We start from the raw sequence: 13,710 nt of genomic DNA, 5'->3' as shown, positions 1-13,710 counted from the left end.
CTTGTTTTCTTGGTGGTCTATGGTTCATGTTCAAGACTTTTCCAGCACCACAACTTGAAGGCATTGATTCATTTATCATCTTTAGTCATTGTCCAGTTCTCTGATGCATAGCAAGTAATTGCGAAGACCATGGCCAGGATCAGTCACACCTTAGTCTCTAGACTGATCCTGTTGCTTCTCAGTACTCTGGAGAGGTCCCTGACAGCAGATTTTCACAGTGCAATTCATCTTTTGATTTCCTGACTGCTGGTGCCCCAGAGTGTTGATTGTGGAGCCAAGCAAGCTGTAATTGGTAACAACCTCAATCTCTTCTCCATCTATCATGATGATGGATGCTAGTTGGTCCAGTGGTGAGAATCTTTGTTTTCTTGATGTTGAGCTTCAATCCATATTGAGTACAGGGTGTTGGTTTTGTTTTTTTTTCTCTTTCTTTTTAAAAACTTTTATTAATTTTAATGAGCATTTACAGAGATTTTGGATTTCCATTCATTTATTGTTGCACTATTTTCTCTACCCCCCCACCCCAGTTCGTTCCTCTTTCCCCCCCCTTTGAAAGTGTGTTTTAATTGTCCCATTGCCACAGTGCTTATCAAAGCCAGTTCTGATTAATCTCCTTTGTCAGTGTGTCTTTTGCCATTCCCTGTCACTCCCCCCTGAGAGAGACTTCACCCTGATTCATAGGGAAAAGGGGACGGCGTATTCTCTTATCTACTTCCTGCTGAAAAGGGATGCTTGTAGGTTTCAGGGTGAAGGTTTTAACCAAAATACTCAGTAGTTCAAATCTACCAGTTGCTCTGCAGAAGAAAGATGGACAGTAGCCTCTTGTAATGACTTATAGTCTTGGAAACTGTATGGAGGGTCGCTATAAGTCAGAATCAAGTCAGTGGCAGTGAGTTTGGGTTTTAAAAGCGTTGAAGTAGTGCTCACTTTGGCAGCACATATACTAAAACTGGAGCGATACAGAGAAGATTAGCATGACTTCTACGCAAGATGACATGCAAATTTGTGAAGCGTTCCATATTTTTTGTTTTTTAAAAAGGATTGAAGTCACTGGATGGTGTAGATGGTTAATGTGTCTCACTGCTAACCGACAGGGTGGAAGTTAGGGCTCCCCTAGAGGTGGCTGTGGAGACAAGACTGGGAATTTACCACTGCAAGCCCATGGAGCACAGCGCTACTCTGACACACCATGAGTCAGTCACTACGAGTAGAAAGAAACTCATGTTTTACTTTTAAAAATACAAATGTATTAATGACATCAGATAAACACATTCCATAAGGCCAGGAGAGATATTAAAAATATTTAACAACTGTGGTACAGGCATTAGCCAAAACTAAGTGGAACAGGTGCCCAAGCTACGCCAGCTGGCAATGGTGTCAGCTGTCAGGGCTGGTGCTGTAGGCCCAACGTAAATCTCTTAGTCACTGAACCATGGTAAGTTTAGGGATTCCTCGGAGAGGGGGCTAGTTAACCAGGAGAGTAGGAGGCACAGTACAGAAGCATATCAATATTTCAACAACTAGTTAGTCATCTGCACCAGGGTGTTCTGGCTGAGAATCAGCTTCCCACAAGTGAATTAGGGAGCATTAGAATAACAATCCAGTATTATTTGGTAGAATGTCCAATAACCAAGATCTAAGGTGAAGATTCCAGGACCCCACCTGTGCTAACACCAAATGTTTCTCTTCTTGCCAACAGCCAGTAACATTCTAGTGGCTGTTGGGAAATCATCTAGTTTCAATTATAAACTTCTAACCTGGGTCTTAATGTCCCTATATTTATTACATAAAAGGTTATATAAAAGCAGCACTTTTGAAAGGACCTTCTATCTCTAGGTAGGGATTATTAATTTTTTAATAATCTTCTAATTAAAAATGAATCCTACATGTTTATGATTGCATTATTATATATATTAATTCCACAGACTATCTAATGACAGTATCTGGAGATAGCCCGTTAGCTCATAAAATATCTCTCAGTATCTTGAAATCTCTCCCTTCAGAGAGTTTATTTCTTCAGCATGCCTTCAGTTTCACTTCCAAATTCTACCCCAATTTATTAACTTATCAATAACAAGATTTGTTTCTGATGACGTGATGAGAGAAAACAACAATAGTAAATGTCACTATTTATGAAACACCAACATTCAGGATTTAAGAATTTTCTGTTTTATCTAATACTCATGACCTGCATATGAAGAAAAGATTATTATTCCTATTTTTATAACACTCCAAGGAGCAACCTGGTTGCTCTTTCTCCAAGACAGATCTGTTTGTTCTCCTGGCAGTGTCTTCTCCAGCACCACAACCCAAAGGCATAGGTTTTTATTCTGTTATCCTTAGCTGTTTTCTAACTTTCAGATGTATAGTAAGCAACTGATCAGGTGCACCTTAGGCTTTAAATTGACATCATTACTCTTTAGAACTCTGCAGAAGTTCCTAAAAGCAAATTTTCCTAAGGCAACTAGAATAGGATTTAATAATTTGAAAGTGACATTTGAATTTTTAAATACACTGTTTATTTTTTTTTTAAATCTGTCTTCACAAGACTGTAGAAGATAGTTGAGGCCCTTTTTAGCATCCTCTTGAATAGCCCAACATTTTATTTACCCTGTTTCAGTTTCCTGCAATGGTAATAAGAATGCCCTGTGTGAAAGAATTTCTTGGGTTTTGGGTTTTTATTCTGCACAACGCCCAGAAGAGGGTGCTAGCAGAATAAGAAGTCTTATCTGGCTAAGGAGCCAGGATACACTCTCTTGATCTAAGGCTTCAAAGGTCTCCCCTCATAATCCTAAATTTGGCAAATTACTATAAAAATGGTAACATTTTTAAGACTACAAAAGGAGAGAAATCCTCTGTTGTTAAGAAAATCCAAGGGCAGGGAGATAAGGGAGGTAAATGATACTCTTCTCACCAACTTTCTGGATACTGATTAGCATATTTTAAGCCTTGTGTGACTTACATATTGTAAAGTACAATTAATTTTAAACAATTAATTAGTACTTTTATTAATGAAATTAAAGTTCAACAAGCAAAATGGCTTAAAAATAAATCTTGAAATTCTTTTATTCAAGAAATTTATCAGTGTTGTTACCTATAGAATTAATTCAGTTATTATATTTTAATATTTCAGGATACACCAACACTGTTAGGGATTGTAATAATCTCTAATATTGCAATCTATAATTGCAATCATCCTTGGCTATTCTAACCTATGTTGTTATGTGCTATTGAGTCACCTGTGATTCATAGCAACCCTATGTACAATAACTCTGAAGCCTGCCCTGTACTAAGCCAGTCTCACTGATTCTGACACATCTAACCCCGTTGCCCCCGTTACTGTATCAATCCATCTCATCCGGAATCTTCCTCTCCTGCACTGTCCCCCCACCTTTCTGAGCATGATGTCCTTCTCCAAGGATTGGTCGGTCCCTCCTGCCCACCTCCCCAAAATACATGAGATGGAGCTTCAAAATCTTAGCCTCCAAGAAGAAAATTGGTTTCGAGAACAGGCATTATATCTTTCCCATTGCATCTCCTTTTTACAAAATTCCCACAGTTCTGCTGATATCTTTATGAATAAGGTTCAAATTGTAATGACAGTTTCACTTGACTATTACAAAGGAACTATCATTCCACAATTTTTCCAATGTCTGACCCTGTATGGCCATGAAAGACACTCTGGTATTGGGAAGGTCAAATTGAACTCTTGACTCTTACTGAAATTCTTGACTCAAATTGCACACGACTCTTATGACCTGAGAGTTGGTCAGGGTACCAAGCCATGTGGCAGCTCATGCATGCTCCTGGTCTGCTGGCTTATTTACGTAGTGTGGGGCAGCACATGGACATGTACCAGCTGCCACCAGCTCCCTGTTAGCTCCTCTGAGTCCTGGAGTGGAAGCACGAGCAACTCTGTGGTGAAGGCTGCCAGAGTCTCCTGCCGGCCATCTACAGCACACAATACAACAGGTAGAAAAAGAAGGGTTTGATAGAAGAAAGAGAAGATTATAAGGGCTTGTGTAGAAAGTCCTCAGAAGGTTCTCAATGCTAATATCTCTCCTCTCCAAAGTCACCTTCATTGAGCATTTTAGATACCAAAGCCAGAACCTGTAAATATTTCTCCTTTGTCAATAAAGAATGCTGGTATGATACTGCAAGAGAAAGAATTTTCTTCTGGCTCTCTTGGACTGGTCTTTGTTTTTGTGGTGGGTGGAGGCCAGCAGTATACAGCACATAGAGTTGTATTCGTAACTAATAAGTTTCAGTGGTAACACTATGGGAAGCTTCTTAGAAAGTTTTGCACCACTGTTAGAGGCAGCTCCTTAGAGAATTCTTATGGCACTTGTTTAGGCACCAATGAACCTTGATGTTTCAGAGCGGTGGTTTCTCAACAAGATGGTGGTTTCCCCCTTTCGAGCCTGGATTATGACATCTGAGGGAAGTTCTTTGCCATGCAGTGGGCCACTCTCTCCAATGAAGTCTAAATCTGTTCTTGGGTATTCCACCTTAGTATTAAGGTAGCTGATGTCCACTATGCGTGCTATTACTATATTATCACAGGTTTAATTATATAACAAATTATAAATATCCACATTGTAAAAGTAAAGTCTGATTGAAACATTCTATGTTCTGTTTTCAAAGCAATAAAATTGAAATTAAGGAGCAGAAAGGAGTGTGTCTTAAAAATTTATAATGTAATACCAACTAGAAGTATTCTAGGTATGAAAAAAAAAAGGTTTTCTAGCCATTCAAGTAACCAAATCTGTACAAATTAGACACTTGATCAAGCACCTTTGTGGAATCATCTGGTCTTAATGATGAAACTGAGGTCCCTCTGACCATGCTAGCCACTTGGGAACACTTTAAGTTAGTGGTAATGCTGGAAATGGCACAATGTTCCAATGAAAAGATGATATCTGACATGTCCCTTGGAGCACAAAAGAAAAATATTTGTTTTGGAATACAGACAAGCTCAAGGATGTGTAAAAGAACCAGAAAATACTTACCGTATTGGCCAGCTCCAGATAGCTTCCTCCTACAGAGCCGCTAAAACCCGGAGGCTGTGTGAGCAGTTTGTGGAGAGCAGCCTGCTGATGCAGGGAGTTTCCACCACCCTCCAGCAGTTTCTGCAGGGCTGACTGACTCTGCAGGTCTGGGCTCTGCAGGTCCCTGGCACCTGAGTCATATTCCCAGCTCTCCCTGGCCGCTGACAAGGCACCTAGGTCAGGAGAGGCAAAGCAAACAGAAAGACTTTATTTAGCCCAGAAGCGATCAACAGGCAGTGATGTGGAGCCTCCTAACCCCTCTGTGTGCCCTCTGTCAGAGCACATGTGGCATTGATGCTGCATGCTAAGCACTTTCCCTTCAGAGATGACACCCACCCGGGGCATCTGGAGACAAAAGCAGTTGTAAATAAAGCATTCAGAAATAACTACCCAGTATGCCCCTCAAACAGAAATTCTTTCTTTTTAGAAAGTACTGGAGAGCCAAGGAAAGGAAATCCAGATCACAGTCTCATCTGCCTGTCTTACACGGAGCAACTGTATTCTCGGCCTTCTGAGTAGTGATTGCTTTAAGACTGAGCAAGAAGGAAGCTGGTGGGAGGATGCATTAAGGCATGGCCCTTGCTTATGATTTTTTTAGTACTCTTACTCTAGACAAATCCAGAGGAAGCTATCTTCCAGTTAGGTGTAACTATGTCACTGAGCTCTGGGCAACTGAATGTGAGCAGAAGTGCTAAGCAGCGCTTCATGACCTGGATCATACAATCTCCACTTGACCTCACCCCACCCCTCACGCCTTTGGCTCTCTGGCTTGGTTCACACGAGCATGGCACCTTTGAAGCCATGTGCTAAAGGGCAGAACTGCAAGGTGGAAGAAGCCCACGTTCTCAAATCACTTTTTGCAGGAGAAAACCGTTTTCTGGTCCCGAATCCCTATTTTGTTTTATATTAGGAAAAACACTTTCATAATGTTCAATTTATAGATTGTTGGGGTGTTTGTAATAATAATAGCTAATCTTACCTTAGTTACTACAGCAGAATAGAACTTAATAAAACATACTAATAATTACAGTGCAATGAGAAAATACACTGAAACAGTAGGTCTAGAGTGTGGGGGTGGGGAGAGGAAGGGAGCACCTGATCTATACGGAGCAGGGTGGGGAATGCTCAGAAGAACCTCACTGGAGGAGTAAGCTGGATATCTCTGTGCTCTGTCTAGAAAAATGTGGTTTGAGGTAAAGCCTGCTTCCTCATTTTGCTCAGTTGAATCAGTATTATTGGTTCATGTTATCGGAAGAGCCTGGGTCTCAAGCTTTTGCCTCAGCAGCAAGGATGGCTGGGGAATTCATTTTCTGGTCTCTGTTTTGGAGAGATACAACTTGTAAGATGAGAAATTCCCCAAACACAAGAAGGGTGTGCAAAAAGCTGGGGCAGACCAAAAATAAGACAGAGATCTGCACATAGTTAGGTACTGCGGATGCAGCACTGAGCATAATAAACACAGCCCTTCCCCATGTAATTTTCATTTGGTGGAACATTAATATATGACTTTTAATGACAGAGAAGAGGACTCATTAAGATGATTAAATTTGTATTCTGAAATGCACACATTAAGAGATTACAATTTTCTGGAAGAAACAAGGAAATCAATAAAAATATAAAGGGTTTAAAATTTACTTGAGTATAATTATATAGAGGAAGCTATAAATTATGCACAGTGGAGTTCTTATAGGAATGCCCAATCTTTGTGTGTTGTTGTTGTTATGTGTCATTGAATCGCTTGCGATTCATAGTGACCTTAAGTACAAAAGCTCTGAGCCCTGCTCTATCTTGAGCCAACTTCATTGTCTCTGATACATCTACCACCATCCCCTAGTCACTGAGTAAATCTATCTCACCGAGGGTCTTCCTTTCTTATGCTGTGCCTCCACCCTTCCAAGCATGATGTCTTTTTGCAAGGGCTGGACCCTCTTGGCAACAGGCCCAAAGTTAGTCAGACAAAGCTACAAAATCCTTGCCTCAAAGGAATAACCTTGTTTCACCCTCTCCAGTACAGATCTATTTGTTCTCTTAGTAGTCCATGGTATGTTCAATACTCTTATCCAGCATCATAACTCTAAGGCATAGATTCTTTTTATATCATTCTTAGTCATTGTTCAGCCTTCTGATGCATAACAAGTAATTGTGAAGACCAGGGCCTGGATCAGATGCACCTTAGTCTCTAGACTGACATTATTGCTCCTCAATACTCTGGATAGGTGCCTGACAGTAGATTTTCCCAGTTTAATTAAGCTTTTGATTTTCTGGATGCTTGTACCAAAAGTATGGATTGTGGAACCAAGCAAGCTAAAGCTGTTAACAATTTCAATCTCTTCTCCATCTATCATGATGTTGCCAATTGGCCCAGTCGTGAGAATCATTGTTTTATTTTTCAATTTATTAATTTTTTAAGATTTATTAATTTTTATTTATGATACAATTGGCAGCATCAGGATGGATGGTGGAGAGATTGAGATTGTTCACAGCTTTAGTCTATTTCACTCCACAGTCAATATTCTTGGCACCAGCACCCAGGAAATTAAAAGACCCTTCCTTGGAGAGGGACGTCATGCTTGGGAGGGTGGAGGAACAGCGCAGGAGGGGAAGGCCCTCTATGAGGTGGATTGATTCAGTGACTGGGGTAATTGGGATGGGTGTGTCAGAGACAGTGCAACTGGCATAAGACAGAGCAGGTTTTAGGGCTGTTGTACACAGGGTCGCTATGAGTTGCAAGTGACTCAATGGCACATAACAACAACAACTAGTTTATTTACGAAATTTGAATACATTGTTTTTCAGACCAGATTCTTCCAATTTTCATCACCCCCCACCATCAAATTGTACAACCCCATAATTAATTCCCCACCCCACCCCTTTGCTTTGACCCTCCCCCCCTTGGATATTCATACTCATTCTACAGTAATGGTTTAATACAATATTTGTTCTTATGGGACTGAGTTAGTTACTCAGCATAATGCTCTTCAATTGATGTTGAGATTCAATACGTATTTAAGGCTGCAGTCCTTGACCTTCTGCAGTGAGTGCTTCAGGTCCTCCTCAGTTTCAGCAAGCAGGGTTGTATCACATGCATAATTCAGGTTGTTGATAAGTCTTCCTCCAATCCTGATGCCACATTCCTTCACATAAAGCCCAGCCTCCTGAATTATCTGTTCCACATACAGATTGAAGGTATGGAGATAAGATGCATCCTTGGTGTACACCTTTCTTGATCTTGAGCCATGCAGTGTTTCCTTGTTCTCTTTTTGGTAAATGCCACTTCAGAAGTTTTCCTCCTAATGCGTTTGGTAAGTGCTCTGTTCATCTTCTGTCTGACCCAGTGCTCTTTATGCATAATGCTGTCTGTATAGCTGGGATGACACGCCATTGTAGCAAAGGTGATAATTCATCCACTGTGTGGCAAATCCTCAAAATTCATTCTGAAGTTGAATTGTTGCATGGGACTCCTTCAGCAGACTACACGCTGCTTACCCTCCCTTCCTCTGTTCCTCTGAGAGCTCTGATATCTGGCAAGTTGCCCCACTTTTTCTGTTCTGACTCCAACTCCATGTGGTAGGAAGACCGATGAAGTCAGAGTAGAAAAATGGATCCCCCTACGTTGGGCTGGATTGATCTTTATGATCTTTATGTCAAATAAAAGACAAGTAAACATTTACCACAGTGTCTCCAGCACCTTTCACACAGTCTGCAGCACATCAAGCATTTTAATAAACATTTATTGAACAGGTTACTGAATTATCCATGGATGTAGTAGCTTTAGGTTTCACTTTTTAACCTGGAAAAATAACATGAAACTTAACTTCTTAAAACAAAAATATTATACACATTTCTTTTTACACAGTGAACTTCATTTTCAGACAATAAAATATAATAGTCTTGGGATAAGACAGACGAGGGATGCTTCATTTGAAATTTGTTTTGCTGTATTAACAGACTCAAACCCAGGATCTGGCAGAGTTATAATAATCAGGTTAGTCAAGCTCCACACTGAGCCGGGAAGATCAAAAGGCCTGTACATTATTATCATGACAATTTCTGTTGAAATGATGCTGAGCAACAGGCATTCTCTGCTAAGGAACAAAGTCAATCATATTAGCAGCTTCCAAAATGAACCATGAAAAGAGAAACATATTTTTAAGTCCAGTAGATTGGATTAAAGTACAACACCCTATTTTAGTTGTTCTTCACATCAGGTTTTTTAAAATAAAAGCTCACATTCCAAGGCAAAAATTACTCATTGAATTAGTATGATCTCACAGGAAAACTTTAAAACTGTAAGCAGGTCTGCTAACCATCTTCCTTCTGAGGCATGATGGTGCCTGATGGTTCCAGGCTAATACGCAGCCTCCTGCCAGTCCCGGTTCACTCCCTTGCTAACACTAGTGGTTCCAGTGCTTCAGGTAAAAAAAAACAAAAACACCACAAACAAATTGAACATATTTCCTTATTGATTTCTTTTTTAATCTCTCTTTCTGGCTGATTCCCAACAGATCTTGTTGCTTTGCTTTTTAAAAAATTGTACGTTGTTATTGTTGAGCATACACAATAAAACTATACTAAATGAACAGTTTGTGCATGTGCAATTCAGTGATGAAGAGAAATTCTTCTATTTGTGCAACCCTTCTCAACCTCCTTTGACTTGTTCTTTTCCTACTAATATTAACTGACTGCCTCCTGACCCCATAGTACTGTTGAGCTGTTAGGTGTTGTCAGTTGACTATGACTCATAGAGACCCTATGAACAAAAGAACTGAAGCTTGCCCTATTCTGCACCATTCTCATGATCTCTTCCCATGGTCAATCAAGTCCATTGTCATGGTCACTGTGTTAATCTGTCTTGTTGAAGGCCTTCCTTTTTATAGGAGTCTATTATGCAAAGGCATTTGACTGTGTGGATCATAACAAACTGTGGCTGACTCTGAGAAGAATGGGAATCCCAGAACACTTGATCGTTCTAATGTGAAATCTATACTTGGACCAAGAGGCAGTCGTCAGAACAGAGCAAGGAAACACTGCATGGTTCAAAATTGGGAAAGGTGTATGCCAGGGATGTGTCCTACCTCCATACCTTTTCAACCTGTATGCAGAACAGATTATCTGAGAGGCTGGGCTCTATGAGGAGAACTGTGGGGTCAGGACTGGTGGAAGATCTATCAACAATCTGCATTATGCAGATGACACAACCCTGCTTGCTGAAACTGAGGAGGATCTGGAATGCTTGCTGCAGAGGGTCAAGGACGGCAGCCTTCAGTAGGGATTGAAGCTCAATGTCAAGAAGACAAAGATTCTCACCACTGGACCAATTGGCAGCATCAGGATGGATAGTGAAGAGATTGAAATTGTTAACAACTTTAGTCTGCTTGGCTCCATGGTCAACACTCTTGGCACCAGTAGCCAGGAAATCAAAAACCGTATTGCAATGGGAAAGTCTGCTGTTAGGGACCTCTCCAGGGTACTGAAGAGTAATGGTGTCACTCTGGAGGCTAAGGTGCGTCTGATACAGGCTATGGTCTTTGCTATCACTTGTTATGCATCAGAGAGTTGGACAATAACTAAGGAGGATAGAAGGAGAATTGATGCCTTTGAGCTGTGGTGCTGGAGAAGAGTATTGAATGTACCATGGACTGCCAAGAAAACAAACAGATTCATCCTAGAGAGGGTTAAACCAGGCTGCTCCTTGGATGCAAGGATTCTGAGGCTTCATCTGACATACTTTGGACATGTTGTAAGGAGGGAGAAATCCTTGGAGAGGGACATCATGTTGGGAGGGTGGAGGAACGGCACAGAAGGGGAAGACCCTCTATGAGGTGGATTGATTCAATGACTGGGGTAATCGGGATGGGTGTGTCAGAGGCAGTGTGACTGGCACAGGATGGAGCAAGGTTTAGGACTGTTTTACATGGAGTCGCTATGAGTCGCAAGCGACTCGACGGCACATAACAACAACAACATAAGATCTCATGAAACAGAACCAAAAAGAGTGTAATACTCAAGGCAGAAATATTGTACTAGTTAAGATAAATAATTATTCAATTTTAAAGAAATGGTAGGTAATATTTTTACTATTATTATTTATATTTATGACTATTATTATTTGTTAATATTTTAACATTTTTAATATTTAAAAAAATTAGTTCAGGGAAAATTTTCAAGAATTCCACCAGCTTTCATGTCTCCAGAGAGTCTGGAGTCCATGAAACTTTGAAATTTTTTGCATATTTTTCCCTTTTTGATCAGGATTCTTCTAGAGAACCTTTTATCAAAATGCTCAAAAATGATAGCTAGATATCATCCAGTTCTTCTGCTCTCATGGAAAAAGATATCATTCATCATGGAGGCAATTAGCCACAAATATATCCTCTCCCTCTGTGACTAACCTTCTTCCTCTGTCAATCCAGGTGAACGAAAGCCTTGGAGATAAGTTATTATGCCTTGGCTGATTGCTTGTGATATTTTAAGACCCCAAGAGCTACACAACATCCAGAGGTAGAACATATTATAGACTGAAAACTTGGGATGGCTCTAAACCTTCAAATAAAGGAAGCAATTGCCATGCAGTGTTTGGTTGTGCATAAGCAGCCAGTTAACTACACTTTAAAAAAAATCATTGATGTAAATAATACTTACCACATGACTTTTGCCAACTAAAATTTTTACAGGAGTTCAACTTATAGACAGTTGGTACAGTTCTATTCTTAATAAAACTTTTCTATCATTGTAAAATAAAAACTCAGCAATGCTCTCTTTCACTTTCCCACTCCTTCCCATCCCAGGAACCACTAAAAAATTTTGATGTCTTGCTTTTGTCTTTTTATTTAACGGAGGTCACACAGTATTCAACCTTCTCTGATTGCTCTCTAGCAGATCTTGAGTAATCACAAGTATCATATACTAGCAGATACTAAAAGTATTAAGTCAAAGACAAAATTTAATATTGTACAAATTCATTCATTTAAAAGCTAGGGAAATGTTTACACGCAGGGGGCAAAAAGAACAATATTCTTTCATGGCTACCAGGGAGGGAAGGAGAGGGGAAAATCAACAAGATTGTAGTTCTTAGGTCCTATCAAATAGACTACTCACACACAACAAATTGAAATCCTATCATATCCCGCATCATCCTCAAGATCCCCATTATGCTCAACCCCCCTGTTGCACTCATTATGTCAATCCATCTTATTGAGGGTCTTTGTAGGACTCGCTACCTTTCCCCGAATATTGTCTTGCTCCAAGAGCTGGCCCCTCTTAACAACATGCCAAAAGGTATGTCAGATGAACTTTCAACATCCTTGTCTCTTGGGAGCACCCTGGCTATACTTCCTCCAAGATAAGATTTGTTGGTTCTTTTGGCAGTCTGTGGTACAATCAGTAACTCCTCACCAACACCACAGTTCAAAAGCATCAAGTCTTCATATGTCTTCCTTATTCATTGCCCAAATTTCAGTTGCATAGAAAAACTGAAAATACCGTGGCCTGGAACAGCCAGATGAACACTTAAATGGAATCTTATGCTTTTTGGCGCTTTATCGAGGTTTGTAACAGCAGCAGTTAAGAAACTAGAAAATATATTAAGCTGATACATATTGAGTAAAGCAAAGGTTATTTAAAATAAGAAGGTGATCAGCATAATATCACTAAAGACAGAGACATAAGATAAAAAAGACAAAATTTGTGCTTTAAGAGCTCACTATCTAGTTGTTGTTGTTGTTAGGTGCCGTGGAATATAACACCTACAACCAGGAGAGAAAAAAAAAATAGGCAAATATGGCTTTCTTTTTAAAAATATTTTTTATTGTGATTTAATGAATGTTTACAGAAAACTTGGACTTCTATTCATTCATTGTTGCATGCTTCCTTCCTACCTGCCCTCACCCCAAGTTGCGTCTCTTCAAAAAATCCATTCATTGTTGCACAATTTCCTTCCTTATCCCTACTCCAGTCCACTTTGCTATGCACCTCTTATTAAAGACTGTTGTCATGCAAATAATGCCTAATCATATATTCCTTTTAAACAATTCTTTCCCTCATCTATCTCAATGCAGTGTTCATTATTTACCCCTTCTTTTCTTAGTTTCCCCCAACCCTAAATGTCAGTCCTGTGTTGTAACAGTGGCATTGTGCAGTATTTTTCCTTTTGTGCCTGACATATTTCACTCAGTGTAATGTCCTCCAGGATCACACATTTTGTATAATATTTCACGAGTTCTTTGTTTTTCAGTGCAGCATAGTATTCCATTGTGTGAATATACCACAGCTTCTCAATCCATTCATTTGTTGATGGGAACTTGGGTAGCTTCCATCTCTTTGCTATTGTGAACAGTGCAGAAATAAACATGGGTGTGCATATATCTGTTAGGGTGGCAATTCTGGTTTCCTTTTTAAAAATTTTATACTGATTTTTAAAAAATTATTATTAATTTCAATGAAAATTTACAGAGACTTTGAATTTCCATTCATTCATTGTTGCATTTTTCTCCCCTCCCAACCTTTCCCCCAGTACACTACCCTCTTGGAAAAGTAAAAGAAAAATTCTTTCATTGTTTTATAATACCTCCCCTCCCCCCAGGTCCACTCTACTACACAGTCTTTGCTCTGGACTCCTGTCATGACAAAATTACCTAATAATTTTCCCTCTTAAACAGTTTTC

At 39.8% G+C, this 13,710-nt stretch overlaps 1 protein-coding gene across 1 annotated transcript in view; it reads right to left on the bottom strand.

Moving 5' to 3' along the window:
• The window catches only part of MCC (mutated in colorectal cancers), a 635,122-nt gene that overhangs the window by 440,292 nt on the left and 181,120 nt on the right, over positions 1–13,710 (bottom strand). The window contains exon 3 of the mRNA XM_006886681.1: positions 5,010–5,221. Coding sequence (XP_006886743.1) covers positions 5,010–5,221 — 212 coding nt within the window. The remainder of the gene's footprint in view (positions 1–5,009; positions 5,222–13,710) is intronic.

The sequence above is a fragment of the Elephantulus edwardii genome, unplaced genomic scaffold (genome assembly GCF_000299155.1).
Source record: "Elephantulus edwardii isolate Elephantulus edwardi_28Jun2011 unplaced genomic scaffold, EleEdw1.0 scaffold00050, whole genome shotgun sequence".
In the NCBI taxonomy this organism is placed as follows: domain Eukaryota; kingdom Metazoa; phylum Chordata; class Mammalia; order Macroscelidea; family Macroscelididae; genus Elephantulus; species Elephantulus edwardii.
This window is presented reverse-complemented; position numbering and strand designations above follow the sequence as displayed.